Source organism: Cygnus olor, chromosome 28 (assembly GCF_009769625.2).
Source record: "Cygnus olor isolate bCygOlo1 chromosome 28, bCygOlo1.pri.v2, whole genome shotgun sequence".
Classification (NCBI taxonomy): Eukaryota; Metazoa; Chordata; class Aves; order Anseriformes; family Anatidae; genus Cygnus; species Cygnus olor.
Genome location: NC_049196.1, coordinates 2,387,868 through 2,415,580, shown reverse-complemented (window position 1 = coordinate 2,415,580; position 27,713 = coordinate 2,387,868). Strand labels below are relative to the sequence as shown.

The following is a 27,713-nucleotide window of genomic DNA, read 5'->3' as shown; positions in this document are numbered from 1 at the left end:
GCCTGCGCCCAGTCTCTGCTGCACCAAGAAACAACAAGATAAAATGCCACAAAGGGAGGACACGGATTTAAAAACACAAAAATACACCTTTTAGCCCCACCCCGTCCTTGGGGCTTGGAGCATACCGCAGGTGGGGGAACCGCCTCCGGCACGGGCTCTGCCTGACCTGCAGAGCTGAAACAAAGCTCCTGGAGTCACACCAGGTTGGGAAGCCGCCCCATGTTATTTGCCTTTCAAGAACAGCTGCTTGCTGCAGGCAAGGGATGGTCCCCAGTGCTGGGGCACAGCTCTGTCCCCATGTCACACAGGCAATCCTGGTCACATTGGGGATGCTTCTGGGTGCACCAGGGCAGGGATGCTGCGAGGCTTGTTGGAAAAGGGCAGATGTGATGCCGGGGGTCCCTTTTGCCTCGTGGCACAGCAGAACAGCTCCACAGAGGGGAGTAAAACAGATCAGAGGGAAGCAAGCAAGGGAGATGGACTTGTCAAGAGTCAATGGGAAATGACAGCCCTGATAGCCACGGGGACACGGCTAGGGGGACATGGCCGTGCCCTGGCCACCTCCCTGCCACATAGAGAACATGACACACCAACATTACAGGAAAAGCCGCAGAGCCCCCTTTTAAGGAACTACCCCGAGCCTTAAGCAACATGAGTATGTCATGACGATGGACTGGAATTGGATGAAACGGACATTTCACAATGGGGGGGGGGCAGCGCAGGCAGACAGGCTATAAGAGGTGCCACGCTCCAGCCTGGCCACAGGTCAACCCAGGACGGTCTCGCTGCTTCGTCAACATGAGCAAGGCAAGTCTAAGGGCGTTGTGGGCTTTGAAGGTCTCCGTGCTCTTTTCCAGGTGCAGGTTGGGCCACTGGAGGTGCAGGGACCCACCACAAGTCCTGGCAGAGGGTGACAGCTTCCATCGGGGCTCATCTGGGCATGACCACGAGGAGAGAAGTCTCTCGTGGAAAAGACTCCCTGCAGCATGGCCTGACCACCAAGGGGGCTCGTGGATGTCAGATCTCATGCTCAGCGCCTACATCTCCACAGGGGCTTTTGGGGAGCCTTGTTCCAGCAGCACCTGCCTTGCAGAGGAACATTCTGGGGAAAAAAATACAGCTTTCAGATATTCTTGGTTGCACATCCCAGAGCTGAAGCAAAGAGAGGCTGCAGCTCCCTTCAGACTCCCTCGGCTTGTGCTAGATGAGCGCAAACCCAAACAGCTCAAATTTAGCCTGAAAACAGAATGACTGCAAGCCAGGCTGCATCCTCACCTGGTGCAAGGCAGCTGGCTGTAGGGGAACCTGCTGGTGGGCATCAGATGCGTTTTTGTGGCCCCTGACATTACTCAGCTATTTGTTTCTCTTCCAGGGCTGCCAGACCCAGGGACCGCTCTCCGAGCTGGAGAAGTCCATAGATGTCATCATCGATGTCTTCCACCAGTACTCGAGACGGGAGGGGGACAAGGACACCCTGACCAGGAGGGAGCTGAAGCTCTTGATTGAGAAGCAGCTCGTGAACTACCTGAAGGTGAGTGGAGCCAAAGCAGGGCTTCTCCTGCCCAGCATGGGGAGGAAACTGGGTTGGACCCCATTGCCCCACTGGTCTTTACCAGCCCAAATGCCCCCAGGGACCAGATTCATCCCAACAGCTCCCTCCTGCTCTCTTCTCCTGCCCCAACTCCTTCTGCCCAGACCATTCCCTTCCACCTGGCACTTCCCCGCATGCTCCATGAGATGCCATAAAGACAGAAGGAAACCCACCTCGGCTCAGGTGTACCCACAGCTGAACATTTATCCTCATTACCTCATCTGCAAAATGAGAACCCCATTGCCCAACAGCTCCTTTGCCATCTCAAAGTGGTATCAGAAATACAAACCTAAACACCCGTTTTTCCATAACTCACTCTGCTAAGGCAGAAAGTAAATGTTTCTAGTCTGACGTGCTAAGAAAGCAGCTAGTGGTGACAAAACTCCACCGCCTTCACTGGCCTCCTCGTTGCACAGTGTTCCTGCAGCGATGTTAGCCTCCTGCTCTCCCATTGCTTTGCTGCAGTGGGTGTCATTGCTGCACCCAAAGCAGCTCCTGATGGCACAGGGATGGAGCCAAGCACTGGGCTGGGCTGTTGCAGACCCCAGGAGAGTCCCAGCGAGGCTGGGAGGACCTCTGAGCTGTGACTGGTGGTACTTTGTCCTCACCCCAGCTCCTTCCTTGCAGCACGTGAAAAACCAGGTCTCCATCGACCAAATCTTCAAGGACCTCGACACCAATAAGGATGAGCAGCTGAGTTTTGGCGAGGTGATGCTCCTGATCATCCGTGTGACTGTCGCCACCCACGAGCACCTCCACTTCTGCGAGGACAAGCTGCACCACCAGCAGCACCAGCAGCAGCACCAGCACCAGCACAACCACTGAAGTGAGCTGTGCTCTGTGGCCGAGGGCTCCCACCCCGTGCTTCTCCCCTGGATTCTCCCCTCCACCCCTCTGCTCCCCCTCTCTGTTCCTCTCTGCCTGCCTCCTTCCCTTCAAGTTGGATGGTTTTGCTGCCAAATAAAGATTTGCCCTGAGGCTGTCAAAGTTCTTCTGTTTCTGCCTGAGTTTTATCATCTTGCTCTCCCCCAGTGGGGCTTCAAACCAGGAAATTTGACTTTGAGGTTTTGAAATTTGACTTTGGCTGCAGGTTCCTAAGGCAATGTGGCCTTCTGGGGACAGCAGGGCTCACTGCAGTGGTGTACCCCTTGTGGTGTCCTCCATAGGCCCAGACAGACAGCACAATCTGTCAGATCTCTGCATTTCCACCTAAAAAGTCCATTTTGGCCTGGAAGTGCTCTGCATGTCCCCTAGGACTCAGCTGCAGTGGTGGGTGACAGAGCTGGAGGAACACCCTTGTAGGGCACTTTTGTTCTGCGTGGCCCTGGCATGGGGCTGGGTGATGGATGCATTGCATTTTCATGCCAGGGTGCCACTGACAGCAGCGAGGTCGGGGTGCTGGGTTTCACGTGGACAAGAACTGAGAACAACCCCAACACGTTTCTCCGAGCATCCGGGGTTTGCATCAGGAGGTCTGCTCTGAAAAGCTGCTCTCAGGGGCTGGAAATGCTGGCAGTGCCTCTGAGCAGCTTCACACCGTGAATGCACAGAGCCCTGCTGCTGATTTGCATGTACCTTTTAGAGGGGAAAAAAGGAACAGTAGTGATTTCCTAAGGGTGAGTCAAAACCCTGAAATTGCCCTGCTCAGTGAAGAAACTGGCCACAAGCTTCCCAAAAGCAGCAGCATTGAAGCAAGCCCCCTGGCTAACACAAGACTGCCACAAGTTTGCTTCACTGCCGCCGGCCAGGTTGCTTCAGCTTCCTTTAGAGTTGATTTTGACACTTGAAATATGTCAAACACCTTCCTACAAGGTAAAATCTGCTGGAGTGAACACGGGATCTGCTCAGCTCTGCCTGGGGGCCTGCATAGGGTGGCATGTCCCAGCTGGAGCTAGATCCTGCACCCCAAAATGGGTCTTGCACCCCAGGCTGGGTCATGCACCCCATCCTACAGCATTTCTGTGTCTCCACAGAAGGGAGAGAGCAGAGCAGGTTCACTGCCACCACCCTGCCAGGGCAGAAGCACATCGTATCCGAGAGCAGAGCAGTCCCATGAAGACGTGCCCCTTGTGGGACAAGCTGTTAGGGTCCTATCCTGCAGCAGCTCAACTCCCCAGGAGCTCAGCACCCTGCCAGTGGGTGCTCAGCAGCAAGGGGCTCTCCCTGTGCAGAGTCCAAGCGCACAAATCTGGGTGCTGGAGGCACCCACGGGCCATCCTCGCCCCTTCCACCAGGAACCACTGCTGATGCAAGAGGATATTTGCCAACGCAGTGGGACTTCACGCTGCCCTGACAGCCGGGGTGCGGGACTCCTCTTGTGTCACCTGCTGGGGCTGTTGGACCATGGCAGAGGAGATGAAGCACGAGCCACATCCTGCTCTCAGCACAGTGGGACCAGGGCACCAAAGCAGGGCTGCAAGCAAGCAGAGGAGATGGCTGGCTCCTTCTGTAGTAGCTGAGCGGACCCCAAACCCGTACATATCCTATCACTCTCCAAGAGCTCTCAGGTCCCCAAAAGAGAAGAGACCAAAGCAACGCAAGGAACGTGTTGGATACACCCCAACGATCCCATATCCCATACGGCAGGGATGTGCAGTCAGGCTGAGCAGCTCAGCAGCCTTGGGTGCGCTGCTGCCCATGGGACGTGGTCACGGCCACGCTGGTCCTTTTGGGGATGGGGACAGCACCTGAGACCCTCCAGCCCCACTGCTCCGGGAGCAGCAGCAAGCAGCAGGAGAATGCGGGCTGGAGGGACAGCCCCTGCCTCCTCGCATCCAGCCCCAGGTTGTAGGGAAGGATTTGGCCTCCGGATTCCGAGACTGGGAGGTTTGGGACAGGCTCCGGCTGCCACCTGGTGGCAGGGCCACCGCAAACGAAGCCAGCGCTCATCGCACGCTGCTCCTACAGCACCAGCGCTGCTGCAGCGAGTACACTTACTATTCTCCTCCATGCGTTTGAAAGAAAAACTGAATTTCTGGGCTGAGCTGGGGGCACCGGGACGTGCAGCAGTTTGCAGCCACCCACAGCGCTCCTCTTGTGCTGCCCCTGCTCAAGTCGCTGTGCAGTGACACCAGCAAGGGCTGGCTTCTTCCCCAGCATGGTCACATCAGCAATCCTCACCTGTGTCCCACGGCAGGCAGCAGCAGGAGAAGCACCGCAAGCAGCAGGTAAATGGTGGCTGCAGGTAAATGCCAACCCCAGCTCCCCCTTCCCTGCTTGGGGGCTGTACCCCACAGCTCCCTCCTTGAGTTTGCCAGTGTTTTGCATTCATATGTTGCTAAATGGCCCAGCCCAGCCCACACCTAAGGACTATCTCTCTCCTATTTGTCATACTCCCTGTCCCATAAAAATGCCCTCAAGGTATCCCAGCTGTCTCCTCATGCTGCAGACCCCTCCCAGAGCTCCCAGGCTGGAGAAAAGGGGCTGCAGCCTGCAGGGCCGGGCTTTATGAATGACCCTGTAACCAGGAGATGTGGCACAGCAGTAACATCCCCCTGCCCCCTGCTCTGCCCACCATGGACCCCTCTGCCCAACACAGAACCGCAGCCTGGCTGAGGTGGGAAGGGACCTCGGGTCCCCTCAGGCCCTCAGTGGGAAGGGACCCCTTGGGTCCAACCCCTGCTCAAGCAGGGCCACCCAGAGCAGGGTGCTCAGCACCATGTGCAGAAGCTTTTGAAGAGCTCCAAGGAGGAGACTCCACAGCCTCTCTGGGCAACCCGTGCTCAGTCCCCAGTTAGTACAGAATTGTTTCCTGGTGCTCAAAAAACCCTCTTGTCCCGGCCCTGGGCACCACTGGCAGGAGCCTGGCCCTGGATGTGGTTGAGATCCTCACCTCCAGGCTGAGGAGCCCCAGCTCTCAGCCTCTCCTCCCACCAAAGGGATGAGGGATGAGCCTTGGCAGGGTAAAACTGGTTGGTCCTGGGGTGCCAGTGAGAGCTGTGGCCAGGATCTGACCCGTGCCCATAGCCCAGCGGAGCCGGCCCGGTGGGGGGCTCAGGGGCTGCTGACGCTGCTCTGGGTGGGGATGTGCCACCGCGGGATGGCACCGTGGTGGCAGCTGGCTGGGAGGGAGGAACCGGTGGAAGGGAATGGCTTGGAGTGATTCAGAGCAATTTTCCTCCTAATTCCCTCCATTCCCAGGGCGGACGTGTGCTAATTGGGGTGGAGGGAGGAGCGCGGCAAGTGGAGGTGCCATTGCCATGCGTTGCCTCCCGTAATCCTCCACAAACACGTCCTGCCGCACCGCAGTGTTAAGCCACCCCTCCAGCACCCCCTGCTCCGTGCCCAGCTGCGGGGCCAGCCCCGAAGCCTTGCTCCTTGCCCCATCCCAACCCAAGGCTCCTCCAAGAGCTCCAGCTCCCAGGGACCACAAGCAACCCGTGGGCTGCTCCGATTTGCACCAAAATCAGCCGTGTGCCAGGCAGCCTTTGCTTTGCAGAGGGCCTGCAGCAACTTGCAGGGCAAAATTTAGCTCCAGACCATGCTCTGCATCTTGTTTCCAACCCACTTAATTGCAGAGGTGCCTTGTGCCGTGCTGGCGGTATCGGCAGCGACACGTGGGCGGCCAAGGATGACTCCAGCAACCCCTCCTCTCCCAAACATGCTGCCTGGGAAGGCTGATGCAGAGCGTGATCTCACCTGGCTTCCGACCAGATCTGGTGATCTAGCTGAAAGCTGGCACACCCTGCACGCAGGGAGGGCTCCTGACAGCCCTGTCCTGGTGCGCAACCTGCGGCCTTCGGCTTTCCCGAGACCACACGGGGATTCAGGCGTCCTGTCCCAGCTACCTCGCTGCGTCCGTCTGTCCCCAGCCCTGTGCCATGCTCCGTCCCCAGCAGCCACCAAGTGGCTTTCCCAGGGGAGGGAGCTCATATCCAGACCCATGGGTACCCAGGGGTGGCATCACTCAGGGTGTCCCCACACTGCCATCAAGCAGACAGCGTGGTCCTCTTTCTCCTTCCTTGCAGAAGAAACCACAGCTCAGGTGCTGTTGGCAAGGCTCTGAACGTAGCCTGGGCTCTCTGTCAGGCCATATCAGGCAGATGGAACAGCCTTGAAAATAAGATTAATCCCACATTTTCTGCAAAACCTTATTTTCTCTATGGCTTTTTCAAGGCTTTGGCACTGGAGAACCCCATGAAGTCCCAAATCACTGTGATTCTAAAATTAAAAAAAAAAAAAAACAAAACACTTTATGGGCAGCTAAATGCAGGCTTTCAAAAACGAAGCAAAAATCCCCTGTTAGAAATATTTTCGAGCAGATTCCTGCGGCCTCCTGCCACCGGCAAAGCCCATGCTTGGTGCCCTGAGCCGTGCCTGCGGCGAGCGGCTCCACGCGCTGACCTACATTTGGCTTTCCCAGGTAAACATCCTCGGCAGGCAGGAGGACGAGGGAGGCTCCCTGGGAAGTGCAGCGATGCGGGGAGGCAGAACAGGACAGACCGGGGGAAATCCTCACCCTCCACCCACTCCTCCCCACCAGGAGCTCGCAGCCAGCGGCTGCTGCCAGTGCGACCTGCGCCCGTCAGCTGGTGGATGCGGGTGAGTGGGGTGAGTCTGGGCCGTTCCTTTTTGTACTCAAAATGAGCTTTTTATGTTTCCAGGGCTGTTCTTCCTGCAGGGCTCGGGGCAGCAGGGGCTAAAGACACAAGCACAGTGTATGCTGCCCTGCCTCCCTCTGCCCAGCCCCGAGCGCAGCTTCAGGAGCTGATTCATTCCTCCCAACAAGTGCCTGGGGTGGCTGCGGGGATGCAGCTCCTTTGAATTTAAGGAAGTAGGAAAGGGAAAAAACAAAGTGAATTAAGGTGAAAGTCCTGACAGCAGCCAGGGCGAGGGGCAGCCCAGCTGCCAAGGGATGTTTCATTTTGAGTTTTGAGTTTTTGGAAGGGAAGGCCGGGGTTTTCCTGCAGGCAGAGCCACCTTACTGTGTCCTCATGCTTTTCTCCTCACCAGGACTGGCAGTATCCTTCCAACATGTCCAGGCTGATCAAAGCCATCACTGACATGATGGACAGCTACAACGGAAATGCCAGGAAGGGGAAGAAGTCTGAGTCCTTCAGCAGGAGTGAGTTCAAGAAGCTGATCCAGCAGGAGTTTGCTCCTGTCAAGGTAACTGCATGGGCTCGAGGGTGCAGCGATGAGTGGGAAAGGTGCCGGGGTGACATCTGAGGGTGGCCAGGGGGGTGATGGCTCATGCAACACCCACGCCACATCTAGGATTACAGCTGGATTTCTCTGGTCATTGATTTTCCTGGGGTTTAGTGCCACAGGTGCTTTCCTCAGGGCTGTATTGCAAGGCAGCAAAGCCCCCATGCAGCTTCTGCTGTCCCCATCCTCCTGGGACGGGGAGGGCAAGGAAGGGGTGCCTGGTCCCCAGGATCTTGTGTCCCTGCTGTGCCTTCCCAAAACACCAGCCAGGTATTTCCCCCATGCTATGAAATGTTAGCTCCAGACCTTGTGCAACCTCTGCTGTGACCGCCCTTTGTGTTGCATTGCCCTCGCAACGAGGGGAGCAGCACTCGATTCCCCCTGGGGATGCTCTAAAGGTCTCCTTTCCTCCCAGAGATCCCCCACCAGCAAGTACCGCTACATCGGCAGCCCACTAGATTCGGACACCGAGCCCATGAACAAGAAGGAGAGGGGCTCTGCCAAAGCCTGTGTATACTGAGGGGCTGCTCCCGGGCCACGGAGATGAGGAGGTAAGGGAGGGCAGCAAGCACACGATGATCCCAAATGGCATTTGCATTGCCTTAACCTGCAGGGACAGATCCGTCCTGAGGACTGGCGTCACTCCAAGGTGCCCCACGTCTGCTTTGCCCATCCCGGTTTGCCCAGCAAACACAACCCATCAGGGATGATGGGATGGGATGGGATGGGACAGAGCAAGGAGCCGTGCTCCAGCTCCCACGGGGAGTGTTTAATCAACTCTAATAACTCCAATAAAATCACACAGTACTAATTGGGTGCAAGCTCCATGCAAAGCATTGCAGCTGCCCAGGGCGACTGGCAGGGAGATGGCATTTGGAGGGGCTGCCAGCTTTTATTGGGGCTTTGGGATGCTTGGGGGCAGCTGCCCCATGGTGTTTTCTCCCCTCTCCTGCAGGATCCTCGAATTCCCCTGTGGGCGAAGGACAGACCACAGTGTGATCGCACAATGGGGGGGATGTGAAGATGGTGCCCCACTCCACGTATTACCTCCATGAGGCAAAAATAACCCTGGGTTTCCTATTTCTTTTGTCCCGATGCTCCATGGGCGTCTCTTTGGGGTGCTTTGCAAATGCAGCTTGAAGATCTGGGGGGCCGGGGACAGATTTGCTGTTTCCTTCACATAAATGCAGCAGCAAAACCAGGGCTGATGTATGAACCCTGTCCTCTGCCAGCTCCTTTGGTTTTAATGGGTAGAAAGTGAAAAATCGCTACTCAGAAGGGCTGGAATGAATTATGCAATTAGTTGACTCAGGCTGTCCAGTAATAATGAATAAAGAGAGAAAATTATTTGGGGAAAATTAAAGGTCTGTGGTTGGGAGTTCATCTCTGGCTGACTTGAAGTCAACAACAAAATTCCCACGGGTTTGAGGGAGCCAGAAACGCACCTCAGCACTTTGGAGATGTTTTGGTCCCATAAAAACAGCTCAGCCAGTGTGTTGTTTTCCTTTTCCATTGAAAAAAAAGAGAACCCCAGCATTCTTTTTTATTATTTTTATTTTTTAATTTTAGGAAAGCTTTTACCCATGTCTTTGTGTAATGAGCAGAGAGATGCACAAAGAAATGCTGCTGACAGTGAGTGATCAGAGGATGAGGAATGGGGATCTTTTCCTCTTCCATTCTTGATTAAGGCTTTGCTCCTGATACACAGATTTCTAGGTTGGAAGAGACCTCAAGATCATCGAGTCCAGAAACCGATAAAACAAAGCTGCTTTAATAGCAAGGAGGGGATGCTGAAAACCCCAAACTCCAGTGGAAAAAGATATTGCAGATAGCTGTCAGGTGTGTAATATTCCTGTCCTCGTCTATAAGTTTTGGAAAGCCAGAGAGCAAAGTCAGAGATAAGGATTCACTTCATGGTCACTTAACCACGAGGATGGATGTTTGATGCAGTGATATATTTCCCTCAAGCTGATGCGAGCAGGATCCAGTCCTTCAGCTGCTACCTGTCTGAATGAGTTGCTACATCAGCTGCCTTAACTGTACTGTAAATATCTAAAAGGGTTTCGGGCTTATTTTTGTCTTTCTCATATAAATATTGTGATACCATTAAAAAAAGTAATAAAACCTATACAACACAAAACCTGCCTGATTGCTGTGAGCCAGCCGATGATCACCAGCTCAGGGCTGCATCTAAAAAGCTGTCGAAGTGGGGAAGCCCCATGGGTTGGGAAAAGAATGCAAAGCCCTGGGGATGTGGGGGCACCAGGGGAACCCAGGGCTGGGCATTCCTGAAAGATGTGGAGAGGTTTTGGGGTTTTCTCCATCACCTGGGACCCAGTTGGTGGAGGAGAGCAGGGCTGAGTGCCCAGGGATGATCCATACCAAGTGTGGTCAGAGTATCACAAGGGTTGAAAGCGAGAGAGGCATATATGGAATAAGCATGAATGGAAAATAAGGACAAGGAGCTTAAGGAAACACTGAGACAAGAGAGGTGTGAGAAATGTGATGCTTTATTGGGTTGCTGGCACAGCCTGGTGGCTCAGGTGGCGGGGAAGCAGGAGCGATGCCCATCCCAGGCAGCTGCAGCTTGGGGGCAGAGCTGATGGGGTGCAGCTGGGTGCCCCGGGGCGTGCAGAGCTTCGGGGAGGCTGCACGGAGCTGGTCTGTGCGTGGGCTCTGCTGCCACAGCGGGGCCGCACGGGATGCTCCATCACTTCAGCTTCTGCGAGGGCAGCTGGTGGACCTGCTGCTGCTGCTGCTGGTGGTACACCACCTGCGGCTTCCCGTGGCAGCCGGAGCCACCAGAGCTGTGACAGCCACCGCCACCGGAGCTGTGACAGCCGCCACCGCCGGAGCTGTGACAGCCGCCGCCACCGCCGGAGCTGTGACAGCCGCCACCGCCGCCGGAGCTGTGGCAGCCGCCACCAGAGCTGTGGCAGCAACCGCTGCTCTGTTGGACGTAGCGCTCCTGCTTATGGCAGTGGTCCTTCTCCTGGCGGGAGCACATCCTTGTGTGCTGGGGTGGCCTGCGGGAGAGAGGGGCTGTCAGGGCTGCTACGAGTCCCAGTGCCCCTGTTGCCCTGGGGGTCCCCATGCCCGCCCTGGTTGCCATCCCACCCCTGGCACCACAGGAGCTGTGGACCCCCCAGGAAAGCTCCGGTTCTGGAGCGGTGCCCTGCATCCACCCATGGAGGATGCCATCAGCTGGCTGTCCCTTCCTTCCCTTCACTCCACCACCCTGGAGCATCCCCAAGTCCCCAGCAGCGGAGTTTGCTTTAAACCCATTCTCTGCACCCCTCGGTGGAAGACGCTTTCCCAGAGAAGGAAAATCCACGTTGCCAGACTTACCTGAGCTTGAGAAGAAGGCGAAAGGAGGAAATGAAGATCTCCGGGGCAGGGGCAGTTTTATAGAGATCTCAGATCCCTTTCCCCGGAAATGAGACAGCTCTCTGTCACAGCGATCCATTAATTTAATACCCAATTCCCACCAAACCACCCTCTGTTTACATTGCTCACCTGACTCATTAGAGATGGCTATCATTCCTTTGTTATCTGTTTCCTGTGCCACATAAGTATCTAATTGGCAGCCTCACCTGCTCTTAATAGGGAAACCCGTGGGTGCCTGGGTTTCCAAAGTCTCGTCTGTTTGGGGTTTGTTTTGTTAAACCAAATCCAGGCGTAATTATAGCCCCGTCCCATGAGGCTCTGCTCTCGGAGTCTAATCCCTGCTATTGAGCTGGCAATGGATAAACCCAGAAATAATCCAGGCACAAAGGAGTGTGGAGTTGCACACTCTTCTCCATTAGGTGATTGTGGCAAAAAAAGCCACGAGTGTAGCCAGGACAAAGTCACAGAATCATGGGATGGTTTGGGTTGGAAGGGACCCTTAAAGAATATCGAGACCAACCTCATGCTGCAGGCAGGGCCGTCTTTCACCTGGACAGGTTGCTCAAAGCCCCATCCAACCCAACTTGGGATACGTCCGATGATGGGGCATCCATGACTTCTCTGGGCATCTTGGTCCAGGGTCTCACCGCCCTCATGATGAAAATTTTCTTCGTTAAGTTCTATTTCTTCCTCAATCCTCCCTGGGCTTCCGCTAGAGAAGTGTCTCAGGTCTTTGTCAGGGACTTTATAGCTTTTCTCCTTGACCTAAAGAGTGGGAATTTTCCCCAAAAGGCACCTGAGGAGCCAGAAGATGCTCTTGGGGCCCACTGAAAGCCTTGAGAGCCCTGCTGTGTAGTCACAGGTTCATGTACAGGCATCTGAAAGCACAGTCCCTGAATACTTTATTGACAAAGACTATTTCCATCATCTTAATGACAGGGTTGGGAAATACTGAGAAATGTAAAGACTTATCCGGTGTTGCGTGCTTCATCGTTCTGTCTTCTGGCACAAAGGTGGAGGTCTTCAGATGGCCCTTCTGCGTGTCTTGTCCTGGCTGAAAGGCCCTTCATCACCCCAAAGAGTCACTGAAAAGGCCACAGGCAGCTCCTTGTTTACAGGATGAACCCAAGAAAAAGCCTGAGGCCCAGGAGACAACGCTGGGAACCACAAAAAGAGGCACTGAGGTTCCCCTTGCTGCCCCAGAGAAATGCTGCAGTGGGGATGAGGTACCAGGGCTTGGAATGGTTATGCTGAAAGCTGATGTCCTTCCCAAAAAACACATCCACTGCTCCCATTTTATTGCATTCCACACCGTTAGTGGCACCAAAATTAACTTGTTTGTGCTCCTCCTGGGAGCTGTTGGGTGGCTCCCGTCTGCCTTCACGCAAATGCCTGCTGGTGGCCCCTGTGTCCCACACGTGGCCCTGCTGGAGCAGCACGGTGACAATGGGATGAAGCCTCCCAATGGGACAGCAGGGCTCCATAGGATGTGAGCGGCTCACATCCAATATTTTGGGTTCCTGAGCTGTGCACCTTGTGTCTCCTGCCCTGCCACAGAGCCTGCCTCTTCTTATCTGAGGGGTCCGCGGGTAGGAGGGTTGCAAAGCTCTCCTGCAGCCTTGCCAAGCACGAAATGCAGCTGGTGTTTACTGTGCTGGCTTCCACTGATGTCATAAAAAATTCATATAGAAACCGGTGGCTGAGATTGTAATTAGCAGGTGAGCTGGGCAGGCTCCCACTTAGAGCTGAGTATGCTACAGGCAAAACCTGTGTGGCTGTTAGAGCAAGCGCCTGCACGCATGGACAGGGCTGAGCCCCATGTCCAGGGGGGCTTGTGTGCATCCCTCCTACCACCCAAAGCAGCAAACCATGACTCAGGTCTCAAGGACAAATGCATTTCTGTGCAAGGAGCCTTTGCATTGCTTGATGTAATCGTTTTTTGTCTTTTCCAGAGAGTATTAGGAGCAGGCTTGCCTTGCCCAGGTCACGGGTGATGCTCTGTGCAGGAGAGTTTAGTGCTTTTTGGGTGATGATCTCATTCATTCAATGGGGAAAGACACGTGAGGGTTTTCAGTTTAACTGGGTACCAGGTTTCATAACAGTTGGTGCTTTCCTTGCATCCCCAGCCTCTCAGGATAGTTAATTCAACTTTCAGTTAAAGACAGAAACCACATTAAAATGGGGGCATAGAAGCCTCTGTCCTTTTTTAAATTACGTTTACAGGGGAAAAACAAAACAAAACAAAACAAAACAACATTAAAACCTTTAAACAGCCAAAAAACTGAGAGGCAAAGGAAAAGAACATCAAAGCATACAGCTAGCAGTCACTCCTAGGGTTTTCTTGGGATTCTAGGGCATTGCTTCTGTTCCTGGATGAGTGGGGCTGGCAGTGGGGTATGGTGCACCCTCAGTTCCTCGGTCAGCCTTTGCACAGTGCTGTAAGGCATCTGGGCCAGGCTGCTTGCAGCTTTCAGCTGCAAAAGCCCTCCCCTGGCTGCCCGCTGCCTGCCTGCAGCATCTCTGCCAGGTCCTGGGTGCAGAGGGAGATGCATTTGGTTTCTCTCGGTGCCAGCTCTCCTCCTGGAAGGGGGATGCTTTGCATCCCATGACGCATCCCACAGAGGCAGGTATCTGCTGATCCCATCTGACATTGGCACACGCACAACAAGCTTCAGGAAAGACACGGGGCAAAGTCTTCTGTGAATTAATTTGGTTCTTATACATGCTGTACTGTTTTATGCAGCAGTACCGTTCTCCGTGGGAGGCAACACCAAATGGTCTCCTTGTGCACATAGGCTGAAGGGCTGGGCACGTCCTCAGGGGCGACATCCCCTGGGTTAGGATATATGACAAGTGAATAACTGAATGGACACTATGTTCCACCAAACCCCAGTTGCATCCCTATAGCGTGCATGGAAAATAAGGATGAAGAGCTTAAGGAAACACTGAGACAAGAGAGATGTGAGAAATGTGATGCTTTATTGGGTTGCTGGCACCTCCTGGGGTCAAGGCACAGCCTGGTGGCTCAGGCGGTGGGGAAGCAGGAGCGATGCCCATCCCAGGCAGCTGCAGCTGGGAGGCAGAGCTAGGGGGGTGCAGCTGGGTGCCCCGGGGCGTGCAGAGCTTCGCGGAGGCCGCACGGAGCTGGTCTGTGCGTGGGCTCTGCTGCCACAGTGGGGCCGCACGGGATGCTCCATCACTTCAGCTTCTGCGAGGGCAGCTGGTGGACCTGCTGCTGCTGCTGCTGGTGGTACACCACCTGCGGCTTCCCGTGGCAGCCGGAGCCACCAGAGCTGTGACAGCCACCGCCACCGGAGCTGTGACAGCCGCCACCGCCGGAGCTGTGACAGCCGCCGCCACCGCCGGAGCTGTGACAGCCGCCACCGCCGCCGGAGCTGTGACAGCCACCACCGCCGGAGCTGTGGCAGCCACCACCAGAGCTGTGGCAGCAACCGCTGCTCTGTTGGACGTAGCGCTCCTGCTTATGGCAGTGGTCCTTCTCCTGGCGGGAGCACATCCTTGTGTGCTGGGGTGGCCTGCAGGAGAGAGGGGCTGTCAGGGCTTTCCTTTCCCATTTCTGCTTTTCCATGGAAGAGGACTCTGGAAGTTACATTTATCTGCTCCTTGCCAGCTCCCACAATCACCTTTAAACTTTAGAATCACAGAATCATAGAACCATCTAGGTTGGAAAAGACCTTCAGGATCATCAAGTCCAGCCATCAATCTGACCTACCGAGTCCCACTACTAAACCAGGTCCCTTAGTGCCACAAGTCTCTTCCAGCTCCTGTGGAGTTGTCCCACTGGAGCTGTCTCCAGAGTTGCTGGGAGGCAGCTGGAGCCACTGGACAGGGGGAGCACGGCTGGTTTTTCCAAAAAACTCACAAAGCAGTGCCCCAGGACCTCCCTCTGGCTCTAAACCTCTCTGCCCTCTTTCAGCATCCCTCTTCCCGAGTCCTGCACTCCCTCCTCACCCCATCTCCCTGCTCTTGAGCACCCATGGAGCAAACTCCAACCCCACTGAGCCCAGAGCCCTGCAGCATTGCTGCTCTTACCCGAAGTGCTCGTGCAATGAAGGGATGAGGATGCAGTGAGGCTCTCTGGGACAGCCGCGCTTTTATACCCTTTCTGCAAACGTGGTCTGGAAGTGAAACACCTCCCCATTGCATAGGTCCATCTACTCATTTAATTCACTGATGGCTTTTTTTTTTTTTGCCTCCCCACTCTTTGGGTTGCCTGTGTGACTCACCTTGTCTGCGCTGGGTATCGCCTCTCGTTATCGGTTATCTTTCCTGTGCCGCAGAAACATTTAATTACTAGCCCTACCTGCGCTTAGCTCTGGTGGGGGAGTTGCGTGGGCGGCCCTGATTTCCACAGCTTGTTTTTGGTGTTGATTGCAGCTCAGGATTGCTTCGCCTTTGGGGGGAAGAGGAGGGGGGAATAATCATAGAGTCACAGAACCATGGGATGGTTTGGGTTGGAAGGGGGATTAAAATCCGTCTCATTCCAATGCCTGACATGGGTGCAACACCTCCTGCCTGACCAGGCTGCCCAAATCCCTCCTATCCTGGCCTTGGGCACTGCCAGGGATGGGGCATCCACAATCTGTATGGGCAGCCTGGGCAGGGGGACCTCACCGCCTTCATCGTGAAGGATTTTCTGCTAAAACCTAAGCCAAACCTGCCCTCTTTCACTTAAAAACCACGGCCCTTGTCCCATCACTCCAGGCCCCGGTAGAAAGTGTATCCCCCTTGTTCTCATAACCTTCTTTGTGTATGGAAAGGCTGCAGTGGGGTCTTTCTGGAGCCAGGCCAACCCCCCCAGCTCCCAGCCTGGCCCCACAGCAGAGGTGCTGCAGCCCCTGAGCAGCCTCACGGCCTCCTCTGGCTGCGCTCCAGCAGCCCAATGTCTGCCTTGTGCTGGGGACACAGAGCTGGTCGTGGTGATGTCCTGGACCTGTGTCACATACACCTGTTAAAAGGTCTAGGGGAGCTCTTAAACACCCACAAACCCAGAGATGTTTCTGGAAGTACCAGCAATGCCTTTGGCACTGTAGAGCTCTACCTTAATAGCAGATGGATGGGTACCACTGTGACTGGGTTCTGCTAACCTAGCAGGAATGGGATGCAGTTGTGAAGAAAGAAGCTCCTATAAAGCTTTTTATTGGTCCAACAGTTTTCTGCCTTTGTGAGAAGGACCAAAAGCATCTGGGATTCTTATTTTTGGAAGGGGGAAGATCTGCCCTAGGTAGTGATCCCAGATGAGCAAGGTGCATAATTATGTGGTTAACTTTCAGCCTGTGATTAATGCTGGAGTGGCAGCACTGGTGGCTGCTTTGAGGTCACAAGTGGAGGAGAAGGGCTCCCATGGGTGCTGCCCTTGGTGACGTGCGGCGGCCTGCGGTGGGCGCTGTGCCTTGGTGAGCTGGCAGACCCCAGGGACTTTCTCCAAGCTGGTAGCAACGTCATTTTTTGAGCCCTTTTCTCCCCAATTAGTTCATAATTGGCCAACAAATCCAAGTGTTATTTTGATTAATGCACAGACCCACAGGAGCCTTGAGGCCAGGCACCGTGTTTGCAATGAGAGCTAATTACAAGCAGTAATTTGGGATAGTCCTTGTACCTTCCCTCTACCTCCTCTGCTTGGGCTCTGGGGATGTGCCGAGGACCACAGATCTCATTTTGCCATTTTCTGCAACTACTCATGGAAGATATTTCAGTTATTGCATAGGCAGTGAATAAAAGACTAGAATCAGTACTGTGAACAGTCAGCCGAAATAAGGAACTGCTGAGATTTTGCCAGAGCTTGGCAAACACTGGCTGACCACCAGCAAGGTTGAAGTATTTCGCCTGCCTGCAGAGATGCTCAAATCATGGCTACCAAAGGGCTCCCCGTCCTCCACCATGCTCATTGCACTTGAGGGCTGTGTAGTATTCTTGGTCCAACTCTGCTGCCTTTTATTTTTTTTCTCCATGCATTAAATTTCTCCGTTTAAGTTTTTATGCTACTCCCAGACCCCTACAACAGCCATGGACCCATCCCCTCTTTGCTCACACTATTATGAGACGTGGCGTGCTTTGGGGAATGGCTATAAAACCAAGAAAACCCAGGCGTGGAAGTATCTCTCCAGCCCAGTGTCAGCTCCTGCTTTGAGACCTGGTGCTTGAGCCTTTTGTTAAGATGCTGCCCATCCTGAGCAGTTCCTCATCCAGAAAACATCTGACACATTTGCTGCTACCTAAAGGCGGAGGATTTTTAGAAAGGTGGGAGGGCAGGGCAGAGTTAATGAATCAGGCACATAATCTAAATGCTTCTTTTGTATTGCTTAATTGCTGTTACGAGCTAGAACAGTGCCAGGGCAAACTGTCCTCAGGTTTGATTGCTTCTTTTTAATTGTATTTTGTTCTGGCTTTAGAAGAAATATAGTAAGTGTTTTCCGTGAATAAAAGGTTAAGTGTAATTTTTAGCTCTGGACATGGTGTTGTGTTCAGTTCCTCACATTTTTGTTGAACTGAGTTTGTTAAAGATCAGCAACCCTGGGCACCTCTAGGTTTTGTGCATGTCCTCCTTAGCATGCCTTGAGAATGGGACTTGTAATTGGGGCGTAAGGCACAAACCCACAGAACCGGCTTTTTCAATCAATTCAGTGCTCCTGCGCCAAGCACAGCCTGCCCAGGGAGTTTGTTTCTGTCTGCACCCTTTTCAGCAATGCCAGATATTTCTGATCATCGTGACACACTCAGGAATCATCTTACAAGGGCAACAACCATTTCATGAACGGCAGCAGCAGACCAATAAATTACACAATTCCATTTAATTACGTGCTGAGAAGAAATTTATCAGTTCATCATGTACCACTAGCATCGTGCTACACCCCTGGCTCAACCCAGGGCTCTCCAAGCACTGGGCAGGGGGCTTCTGGGAAGGTTGGCTGGGGGGATTGTCACTGGCACGTGGAGACGCCTGCCCTGGGGATGGTGCCTCGGAGGGGCATATGGCGATGGAAGGGGTTTCTGCCACCATCCCCTCATCCCAGAGGACTTTTTCTGTGTCACCGCTCTGTGTGTCCAGAGCTGGTCCCAAAGTTTTGAGCAACACATCCTATGGGGTCTTGGTAGGAAGATGGTGTGGAGGAGAGCAGCCTGCACTGTGGATGTCTGAGCCAGCCTCTGAAAATACCAGCATTTGAAAATATTTATTTTCCTTTTTTCATTAGGAGCCCATAAAGGAGACAGTGGCAGTGCCCACCCCATTGCTTGGACCTGGGCAGGGTCAATTCAGGGCCGTTAAACAAGCACAAGGTGTTGTAGCATCGTGATATGAAATGAAAGGGGAAAGAAAAACCATGAACACAAAACTGTCAATGCACTCCAAACGGTTATGGTTCATTTATTGTCAAAGACTGATACAGAGAAAACCGTGTCAGACTGAATATGCACAGCACATTTCTGGCACCCACGGATAAGCTCATCAGAGGTACAAGACTGGCCAGGAGAGGGAGAAGAGACATTGCATTTTATGATTGCTGGGAGACATGCAAGGATTTTAGAACACGTGCACAACATGCAGCCACTGACCCGATCACTTCATCTTTGACATTTGATAAATTTGCTGCTGACAATCTTGTGGCTTTCCGTGGCATGATCCCCCCCTGCTCCTGTGGCATCCGGATCCCTCACTGCTCCCGTGGCACCCAGATCCCCCTGTGCTCCCATGGCACCCGGATCCTCTGCTCCTGTGGCATCCGGAACCCCCGCTGCTCCCATGGCATCTGGATCCCCCGCTGCTCCCGTGGCACCCTTCACTGCTGTGGCACGAGGATCGCTCTTGCTGGTGGCACTGGTCGTTGTCCTGGCGGGAGCACATCTTTGCAGGCCTGTTAGAAAGACCGTCACCTTGGAGTGGGTGCAAAGGCAAGAGGCACTGCTGTGTCTGCCAGCCAGCAGCAGCAGTCCCGTTACATGGGATTACATATCAAGAATAAATTCTCATTATAAACCAGGTTCTTGAAGAATAGAGAAAATTTAGTGATGCATACCCCTAACCCTAACCCTTCCACCCATGCTTAGCAAAGATGTAAGATAAATGTTAAAGCACTCAGGGATTAGTGAGAAGTAGTGTCCAGAGTCCAGCACTTGAATTGAAGAGTCCTGACCTCAACAGCCTGAAGCAGAAAGTTTTAAGCTTTTTCTAGTTGCTTTCTGTTATTCATGTACAGAAGGAGAAGACAACGTAGCCAGAAGGACTGAGCTACTGCGAGCAGAGACAGGCACAGAGATGAGAAGTGTAAGAGAAGTGGCCAAGGACAAAGTTGGCGATAATCTTTTGACACAGGAGTTTCAGCTGGACTTACTGTGTTCAGCAGGAGCTCGAGAGGAGACGTGAAGCTGAGAGAATGAGGAGAAATGGGGTGCGAGATCTTTTATAGGGTGCTCGGGATTTTTCCTCCGGAAACAAGAAGAGCTCCCACCGGAGGGACTTGATTGTTCACCACCGCGAGCACTTCACTAATTGGAGTTTTTACTCTCCTGTTTTGACTCACGGTGTTGCAAACAGATCAATATCCTGCCTTTGGGATCGCCATTCCTCTTGTTACTCCATAAAAATGTTAATTGCCCACCACGCCTGGTGTTGTTCATGTGCAGGGATGGGGAGGTTTCTGGATAGTTGTGCTGCATTTACCCAAAATATTTGCCTGCTGCATGTGCCTCGCATGAAGCAGCCAAGGGCCCAAGTCAGCAACATGAACATGTTGTAGGAAGGTGGGACAGTGGGGTGCCATGTTGGACTTGGGGTTTTATGGGTTGCCAAGGGATCTAGCAGACAAAATTGGCTTAAAAATAAACAAACAAGGCCATGGTGGTGTGTAGGATAAATGAATGTGTTTGGGCAGCTTGTGAAAAAAAAATCTAGGTTGTGAGTGGGCGAAGGAGACAAAGGGAATTAAGGATGCAGGTATGAGCACATGATGGGTCGGCAGGAGGTGAGCGCAGAGCTCGGGGCTGGTGCCCTGAAATAAGGAGTGTGAGCATCCTCCACCGGCCCCAGGGTAATGGGGCTTGGTCCTGTTGGGGTACAGAAGGAGCAGAGAGGCCTCTGGGGTCTGAACCGATTCCTGAGTTTTGGGTTTGTGGTTTTGGGGTGGGAGACTTTGGAGCAAACTCCTGCTGGATGCATACAGTTGGAGCGATGGGAACGGGGAATGCAGGCTGGACATGGACTGGGAGGCAGGGGAGCAGCATTGAAGATAAACCTATTTCTGACTAAAACAGCAAAGAAGCACTAAAAGGAGTGATGTAATATTTTAAGTCAGTCCTTCTTAACTGAAGGAGAGACATTTAACCCAAACAGAAAGAATTTAAGACCCTACAAGGAAATAGAGTGCATCCCTACAGGAGGCTCACAAGGCCATCTGTCCCATCCCCCTGACATTTGCTCCCAGTGTCTGATACTGGTCTCCTTTCTGACACTCTGATAGGAGAAAAAAGAGGGAAAAAAGCACTGTAACTTTTTGAGCTCTTCCCTCCCTCTCTGCCTCTGTCCTCACGTGTAAATTGGGATTCGTGTCTCTTGCCTTTAGTGCTTTGTTTTGGGGGGGAAAGTGGCTTTCTGCCTGCGGAGCACACTCAGCCTGATCCCAGCCAGGACTCTAGAGGCCACTGTAATATTAATAATAGCATGGACAGAACTGAAATAAAATAGTGTCCAGGAAATTCACTGGTAGCCAGTGGAGCTGAATCACTTGATTGAAGAGGTCCGAGAGGAAACCGGAACATGTCTGGGGATATTTCACAAATGACAGAAGAATGAAGATTCTTGTGAAACTATTATTCACAATGAAGCACTAATTGCACCCCGGATCACCCGGATGGTGACAAACATGTTTATCACTTCTCTCAGCGATAGAGACATCTACCTGAACACGGTCTGGTAGGGAAGATGCTCACACATGTTGGAGACCCAGACCTGTGTATGTACTGACCCTATAGCTGGTGCCTGAGACTCACAGATCTTCTGCAAAGCACCTAGACTTTGGGAAATGCTTTCCTGAGTCCCTTGGTCCTATGTGGAGTAGATGGCAGGTTTGTTCTGTGTGTAATTTGTTGGTTTTATGGAGGGAATTGCATTTGCAATTGTCCTAATATAAGGAGCTGGTCCATGTTTCAGTTATTGGTTTTCTATTTACAGAGGGGATAAATGAAGCACAGAAAAAAATAATAGACCTTAGAAGGGTCTGTGGGACAATCCTGGCACAAGTGCAAACTTCCAAATCCCTCTTTGTTTTCAGGCAGGTTTTGCTCATGTGAAATCCCTCTCATTAGAGGTTGGACAAACCTACATCAAAATGGCTTAGGCAAAGCAATTCCTGTCCTGGGGAGTGGGAAGCAGGAGCTACCGTCCTGAGGTCTCCCCCATCCCTCCTTTCCCCAGCCCAGTAGGCTCTAGAGGGGATCTGGAAGTGGATTTGGATGTCTTTGCCACAGACCCATCCTTTGCTGTGAAGGTTTTGCCGGCACCATCCTTCCCACAGAGGTCCCCGAGGTGCTCACAAGTGACATTGCATGCTGTGGGGTGGCCAAGCCATTGCAGCCTGAGCCCTTGAGGCCCGTGGGCTGTGCTGTTGGGCTGCACAGGGCTGGGACAGCCCAAGGAGCCGTGCTTGGGATGGGGGCTGTGTGATCCTCAATGTGTCACGGCATCAGCCTCTGCGCCTGGGCAAGGAAGAGCCCAGCGAGGAAGGCTGGCATGTCGAGAGCCCCACACGTGCACTGATAAAGCCTCAATTCCAGTAAGGGGCACCTTGCACCTGCATTGTCTCCTTTTCCTCTCCAGGTTGTGCTGCAGGAGAAATCTCCACCTCTAACACTGCCAAGCAGCTGACTGTGATGTGTCACATCCTGCAGGCTGGGCCGGGCAGGACGCTGGGCGATGGGGACATTGGAGGCTCTCACCTGGGCTGGGTGAGGTGTGAGGAGCCTCCTGGGACATGAGGCTGTGAGTCACTGGCTGCAGGTCCCTGCTTTGCTGCCAGCAGTCCCCCTGGGGAGCTCCTCTAACCCCCATGACCTGGCCCTACAGGGGGCTGGGGGCCTTTTGCCCTGCTAAAGAGAGCGGGTCCAGCCAACTCCTCCCCTGACTACAGCCACGCTTCTGATCCCCATTTGGCTTGTATTCTTGGCTAAATGGTCCCCATTCCTCCCCCAGCTCAAAGGCTCCATCCCTGAGAGGTCTCACCCCTCCCTGACCTTGTGCAGTACCCATCAGAGTGGCACCGAACGTTGCTGAGCTCCGGCTGCCCAGGATGCAGAGGGCAATGAATGAAATGATGTGCCAAGCAGAACTCTTCTTTTTACATCTCTGATGAAGTGTGTGCGGTGATTTTTTTTTTCATGTTAATATATTAGTATTTAATTGCTGGGTTGCACGCAGAGTCTGTGATGAAAACTGTTAGCTTCTTCTCAATAGGGAAGGTGTGCCTGCAGGAGGAATAATGTGAAACCTGTCTGAATCAACCAGGAGCCTTGAAGTCAGGGTGAATGGGGATGCTGCAGACATCAGCTTCCACCACAGGAAGGGTCAGAAGAAATTCAAAGGGATGAAGTAGAAAACACTGATACAAGGGGGTCAAGAGCTATACTTTTTATTGCCTCTGCATCTGCTGTGAAAGAACTGTGGGACGTGAATCGATCACAGTGCAGGGTGTTTCATTACAAAATGAGGAAGAGCACTTAATATTTCACACTGAGACAGTAGGTTACATCTTCAAAGCACGTTACAAGCAAAATGACAAGAAGAGTGGAAATCCTTGAGTGATACAGGACATGCCGAAAACTGGGGCAATGTTGCGAGGATGAGAAGTTTCCCGTTCATCCCCACTCCTCGCATCTCCTATTTTATTTTCCAGGCCGGCACTTTGCAGACCTGCTGCTTCTGCTGGCTGGGGACACACTTTGCCACGGGCACACAGCCTTGCTGCACTGGGACGGGGCAGGTGGGCAGTGGGCAGATCTGTGGGACCCGCTGCACTGGCTTGCTGCAGCACGGCTGGTACCCTGAGCTCTGGCGGGTCTCGTGGCATCCTCCTCCGTAGGATGTGTGGCACCTCTCAGAGCACACCGACCTCCCGTAGCCATGGCATCCCCCGGTTGAGCCGTAGCTGTAGGTGGGTCTCCTGACGCAGCTGGAGCCACCACCTCCATGGCATGAACCCGAGGACGTGTGGCACCTCTCAGAGCACACCGACCGCCCGTAGCCGTGGCATCCCCCCGTGGAGCCGTAGCTGTAGGTGGGTCTCCTGACGCAGCCCCCGCCTTCGTGGCACGAATCAGCTGCTGTGTAGCCATGGCACCGCTCGGAGCAGACCGGCTGCCGGTAGCCATAGTGCCGGTAGTTGTGCCCCCTCATTCCTTCCACGCCTTCGCCGTCGCACCCCGAGGAGCAGGTCTCATAGCCGTAGCGAAAGGGCGTGCGCCGCATGTCCAGCCAGGACCCTGAGGGGTCGTACCAGGTCGAGTTCAAGTTGAAGTAGGATTCCCTTCCAGAGGAGTATATCATGGTGGCGTTGTAGGGAAAATCTGAAAAACACATGGAGAAGCTTGCATTTTCATCTCTATTTTCATTTAACTTCCCATAAGCTGCTTTGGTGTCCCATGCACAGGCCAGCCTTGCTTATCTTGAAAGCCAGGATCTAAAGAAAGTCCTTGCTGTCACCCAGTATGTCCAAACCCTATTTCTGAGCTTACCCTTACTTTTTTTCCCGTCTCCAAGAACAAAAGCAGCCATATGGCACTGCAGCACATAGCGGCATTGCTGAAAATCCTGAACCCAAGTTCCCCAAAGGCTTCTTTTGTGGCTTAGCCCACCATCCTCTAGCCCTTGTGAGAGGAGCACAGTCTAAAGGAAGGTGCTAGTATGCCCAGTATGTGACCTCCTGAATCCAGACACCCATCCAAAAATGAACCCAGGTGCTCCGAGCTGTCTTACCCAATTCACAAGGAGAAGGCAGACACTGAGCAGGGGAGCAGATTGTGAGAGGCAAAGGGACTGAGCCCTTTTATACAGTTCCCAGTCTTCCCCTTGTAAATGAAACACACTGCAGGAACGAGGACTAAATTATTTATTGACAAAACATCCCCTCCATTTGGATGCTGTTCCCAGGACTTGGCATGTTCTGCTTGACTCATGATTCTTGATAAGTATCTCTTAATTATACCATAGTTACTGTGTAGTGCACATAAAGGACTCACAGAGTTTAAGCCACACATAGGCTATATGAGGCAGGTAATATCGTACTTATTCACCAGCTCCAGAGGACCGAGACACCGCGTGGAGGCTAATGGGTGACCTATGAGTCAGGAGCCTCCATGTGCGCGATGTTATCACCCTGGTGTTCCCACTCTGCTGCCCACGGGGAGCATTTCCAGGTGCCTGAAGCACAAACAGGGGACTGGGAAAAGCCAGCACAGAGCCACCGAGGGCAAATCATGCTGATGGGTTTCGGTGATGATGATGATGATGATGTCGGTTCTGTGGATGGGGAGTGCAATGGATGGCACTGCCTTGACTTTTGCAAGGCTTTCGGCACAGTCTGCCACAGCAGCCTTGTGGTTAAACTGGTGGAGGTATGGCCTGGAATGGGTAAACTACACGGTAGGTTTAACATTGGCTGATGCTTGCTGACATCTTCATTAATGCCCTGGATGATGAGATGGACTCAGCAAGTCCACAGGTGGCACCAAATTAGGGTGAGCGCCCCAAACTGCTGGACGACAGGACCTGGGCAGGCTGGAGAGAGTCCTGTGGCTGGGATGGGTGAAAAGCAGCTTCGAAGACAAGAGGGAGCAGAGCCAAGCTGGAGATGTGAGGGCTGAGCTGGCCTGCAGGCTTTCCGTGGCAGGTTTTCTGCCTTAAGTAAATATGAATTATTTTTTTCCCCCCGATTTTCCTCGGGGGTTGCTAGTGGGGATCCTTGGGGCTATACTAAGGCAATACAAAGAAAAAACACTGGGTATTTTAATGCACATAGTGAAAGGCTTTTCTGCTAAAGTGAGAGAGAAGCAGCACATTAGCAGCGTGTCCGTGGGGGAAGAGCCTGACCCGCACCTTCCTGCACCTAGGGAGAACATTCCTGGCATGCTCAGACACACCTCACGTGCTGAGGCACACGCTTCATTATCCTGATAAGCACTTATATGAGGGACAGCCTCCCAGTGCAGTGTTACTGCCTAACTAATGGAGGTGATGGAACACATTGTGGGGCAAACAGTTTGTGCTGAGATCACTTACTGGAAGGGTGCGTGATGGGCAATAGTGAAGTCCACCCATCGGTCCTCTGGTGGGTAACCACCATGGGGAAAATTTCACAGCACACAGCTGAGGTCAGCCTGGTGAAACTTCCATAGCCAGAGCTGAAGTTGTCATGTGTGAACTCGAGTTTTGTTTTTAACTTCATAGATATCCTCATGAGAATTATAATGACCTTTAATATCTACTCATTGTAATGTCAGTGATATTTCTGGTGAAAAAGAAAAAGGAACCAAGTGTCAACTAATTTTTGTCAATTTTATTCTTGAATACACAGGGAGAAAGTAAAATTGCAGGAGTCCCTGGTGCTCCTGACGTCACAGTGCACAGTGTGTGCCTTTTCCCAGTACAGTCCTGTCCCTGTTTAGGAACAGCCTTGAAATCACAGTCTGCTGAAGCTGCGAGAGAAGGAGCATCTGTCGCAGGCTGCTTGCACCTCCTTGTTCTGGCTTTTCTTGCTCAGTTCATCAATCCCCTCTGCTTGCCTTCTCACCAGAGGGGAGAACCAGCAACTCCCAGCAAAGGAGGAGCAAAATAGGCTTTGGGTGATTAAAGCCTATTCCCTGGGGGGGGGAAGACCCTGGGAATTTCACAGAATCACCAAGTGGTTGGGGTTGGAAGGGACCTTAAAGCCCACCTTGCTCCAACCCCCCTGCAGTGGGCAGGGACACCTGCCCCCAGCTCAGGCAGCCCTCAGCCCCATCCAGCCTGGCCTTGGGCACTGGCAGGGATGGGGCACCCATGGGCAGCCTGCGCCAGGGCCTTGATTTAAAGTGTCGGTGCTGGGGTCAAGCAGGGGACCACAGTCCCGGAATCCAGGGCACGCAGAGCAGCAGGCAGAAAGCAGAGCTGAGAGCACCAGCAGTTTGAGCAAAAAGCGGGGCATCTCCACGCTGAGCAGCGGCATAGGGGGAACACGCTGGGGAGGGCCCCCTCCTCATTTCTTCTGCAGGCAGGGGGGCAAGAGAGGGACCTGTTTGTGCTGGTGCTGGCCGGGATGCTGCACAGCAGGGGGGCAGCAGTACTGGATGGGTGGGCGGCAGCGCTGGATGGGTGGGCAGCAGCACGGGACGCAGGGGCAGCGGCTCTGCAGTGGCCGGGGACGCAGTGGGACGGGCAGGCAGGGCTCTTGCACGGGGCACTGCTCCACTCTCCTGCGGGGCTTGCCGCAGCTCCCTGGCTCCCCGCTCTGCAGCGGCGGCCGATACTGCTGCAGAGGCCGGCGGTGGATTTTAATGGGGGGGCGGCAGGGTTGCACGGGGCTCAGCTCCACCCGCCGACGGGGTTTGCCAAAACTGCAGCGTTGCTGTGGCGGGCAGCAGTTCTGGGGCGGGCAGGGCTCCGGCAGCTGGCAGGCTTGCGGCACGCTCTGGCAGGACCCCTCAACGTCGCGGCTGAGGCTGCCGGGGTCATGGCAGGGGGACAGGTCCGTGACGCCCATGGGGCTTTCGTGGCAGCCGCAGATGGAGTCGTCGTGGCACAAATCCTGGTCATCCTCGCCTTTACGGTAGTGCATCTTGTGGCAGAGATGTCCAAGCCCTCGGGGATAAAGTTTGAGAAAAAGAAAACAATTGAGTTTTTATTTATTTATTTATTTTTTAATTGGCTGTTTCTATGAAAAAATGTTAGTAATCTGAGGCAGTGGAGGGAATCCAACTCACCCTGCGACCGGTGACAGACGGGCTGAGCAGGGAGTCTGAGTCCTGAGGTCCGCGCTGGAGCCAAAAGCTTTTATATGCAGCCGTGCTCTCTTGGCAATGAGGCATGCCATGGGAATTAATAGCTGAGCAGTGAGTGCCACTTCTGCATGTATATTTTTTCTGGCACTTGCTATTGGATTAATCAGCTGCAATTAGCATCTCCCTCGCTGTAACGTCAGCTTAGCTCTTTGCATATGCATTGGCCATTAACTAATTTGTTCTCCCATTGGTCATGTTCAAATAGGCTGTTACCCAATGTCAGTCAGATGGGATCCTGGGATAAGGATACCTGGAATGCCGTGATGCTGACTGGTGTGTGCAAAAAGAGCCTCTCGTGGCAGTGGGAAAGACACCTACAGGTCCAGGGCTCCTGGTGTCCACTCCCATGTCCCAGCACCCTACTGCTGAGGCTATGAAATGAGGTGTCAGAGCAGAGGTGGGCAAACAGAGATGGGTTTTGATGGGATTCAAAGAAAGTAGAGAGAAATCTAGCATACAAATAAGCTTCCTGCAGAGTAAATTTTTTTTTTTTTTTAAAGGAAAATTTGGAATAAGAAATAAATTATTTTTTCATTAGTAAGTGATT

General features: G+C 53.3%; 6 protein-coding genes across 7 annotated transcripts; 1 reads left to right on the top strand and 5 right to left on the bottom strand.

The window, feature by feature from the left end:
* The first annotated feature begins 679 nt into the window (after nucleotides 1-679).
* Nucleotides 680-2,581, top strand: LOC121060971 (protein MRP-126). The gene is made up of 3 exons (XM_040539172.1): nucleotides 680-807; nucleotides 1,373-1,531; nucleotides 2,219-2,581. Exons 1-3 carry the CDS (start codon nucleotides 703-705, stop codon nucleotides 2,414-2,416), a joined length of 462 nt encoding a protein of 153 aa, XP_040395106.1. The 5' UTR covers nucleotides 680-702; the 3' UTR covers nucleotides 2,417-2,581.
* Nucleotides 2,582-10,272: 7,691 nt separating this feature from the next.
* Nucleotides 10,273-11,242, bottom strand: LOC121060970 (loricrin-like). The gene is made up of 2 exons (XM_040539170.1): nucleotides 11,087-11,242; nucleotides 10,273-10,764 (listed from the first exon to the last, which is right to left on the bottom strand). Exon 2 carries the CDS (start codon nucleotides 10,743-10,745, stop codon nucleotides 10,449-10,451), a length of 297 nt encoding a protein of 98 aa, XP_040395104.1. The 5' UTR covers nucleotides 10,746-10,764; nucleotides 11,087-11,242; the 3' UTR covers nucleotides 10,273-10,448.
* A 2,843-nt stretch (nucleotides 11,243-14,085) lies between these two features.
* On the bottom strand, nucleotides 14,086-15,315 carry LOC121060969 (loricrin-like). Its single transcript, XM_040539169.1, has 2 exons — nucleotides 15,179-15,315; nucleotides 14,086-14,661 (listed from the first exon to the last, which is right to left on the bottom strand). The coding sequence occupies exon 2, from the start codon at nucleotides 14,640-14,642 to the stop codon at nucleotides 14,322-14,324; it is 321 nt and encodes a 106-aa protein (XP_040395103.1). The 5' UTR covers nucleotides 14,643-14,661; nucleotides 15,179-15,315; the 3' UTR covers nucleotides 14,086-14,321.
* A 3,166-nt stretch (nucleotides 15,316-18,481) lies between these two features.
* On the bottom strand, nucleotides 18,482-19,631 carry LOC121060967 (sericin-1-like). Of its 2 annotated transcripts, none has more exons than XM_040539167.1 (2): nucleotides 19,477-19,631; nucleotides 18,482-18,999 (listed from the first exon to the last, which is right to left on the bottom strand). In XM_040539167.1, exon 2 carries the CDS (start codon nucleotides 18,987-18,989, stop codon nucleotides 18,705-18,707), a length of 285 nt encoding a protein of 94 aa, XP_040395101.1. In that variant the 5' UTR covers nucleotides 18,990-18,999; nucleotides 19,477-19,631; the 3' UTR covers nucleotides 18,482-18,704. The 2 variants fall into 2 exon arrangements, with proteins under 2 accessions (XP_040395101.1, XP_040395102.1); XM_040539168.1 differs by having other exon boundaries at nucleotides 18,482-19,018; nucleotides 19,477-19,538.
* A 3,117-nt stretch (nucleotides 19,632-22,748) lies between these two features.
* On the bottom strand, nucleotides 22,749-24,208 carry LOC121060966. The gene is made up of 2 exons (XM_040539166.1): nucleotides 24,108-24,208; nucleotides 22,749-23,698 (listed from the first exon to the last, which is right to left on the bottom strand). Exon 2 carries the CDS (start codon nucleotides 23,676-23,678, stop codon nucleotides 23,013-23,015), a length of 666 nt encoding a protein of 221 aa, XP_040395100.1. The 5' UTR covers nucleotides 23,679-23,698; nucleotides 24,108-24,208; the 3' UTR covers nucleotides 22,749-23,012.
* Nucleotides 24,209-25,671: 1,463 nt separating this feature from the next.
* LOC121060965 (keratinocyte proline-rich protein-like) lies at nucleotides 25,672-27,209 on the bottom strand. The gene is made up of 2 exons (XM_040539165.1): nucleotides 27,089-27,209; nucleotides 25,672-26,980 (listed from the first exon to the last, which is right to left on the bottom strand). Exons 1-2 carry the CDS (start codon nucleotides 27,196-27,198, stop codon nucleotides 26,365-26,367), a joined length of 726 nt encoding a protein of 241 aa, XP_040395099.1. The 5' UTR covers nucleotides 27,199-27,209; the 3' UTR covers nucleotides 25,672-26,364.
* Between the last annotated feature and the right edge of the window lie 504 nt (nucleotides 27,210-27,713).

Bases quoted from the DNA above. Each gene is read 5' to 3' on its own strand.
- LOC121060967 (XM_040539167.1), bottom strand. From the start codon at position 18,989: ATGTGCTCCCGCCAGGACAACGACCAGTGCCACCAGCAAGAGCGATCC.
- LOC121060970 (XM_040539170.1), bottom strand. From the start codon at position 10,745: ATGTGCTCCCGCCAGGAGAAGGACCACTGCCATAAGCAGGAGCGCTAC.
- LOC121060969 (XM_040539169.1), bottom strand. From the start codon at position 14,642: ATGTGCTCCCGCCAGGAGAAGGACCACTGCCATAAGCAGGAGCGCTAC.
- LOC121060966 (XM_040539166.1), bottom strand. From the start codon at position 23,678: ATGATATACTCCTCTGGAAGGGAATCCTACTTCAACTTGAACTCGACC.
- LOC121060971 (XM_040539172.1), top strand. From the start codon at position 703: ATGGGGGGGGGGCAGCGCAGGCAGACAGGCTATAAGAGGTGCCACGCT. The intron at 808-1,372 runs GCAAGTCTAAGG...TTTCTCTTCCAG, and splicing joins GCTTCGTCAACATGAGCAAG to GGCTGCCAGACCCAGGGACC. The intron at 1,532-2,218 runs GTGAGTGGAGCC...CCTTCCTTGCAG, and splicing joins AGCTCGTGAACTACCTGAAG to CACGTGAAAAACCAGGTCTC.
- LOC121060965 (XM_040539165.1), bottom strand. From the start codon at position 27,198: ATGGCATGCCTCATTGCCAAGAGAGCACGGCTGCATATAAAAGCTTTT. The intron at 26,981-27,088 runs GTGAGTTGGATT...TCTTTTTCTCAA, and splicing joins CGTCTGTCACCGGTCGCAGG to ACTTTATCCCCGAGGGCTTG.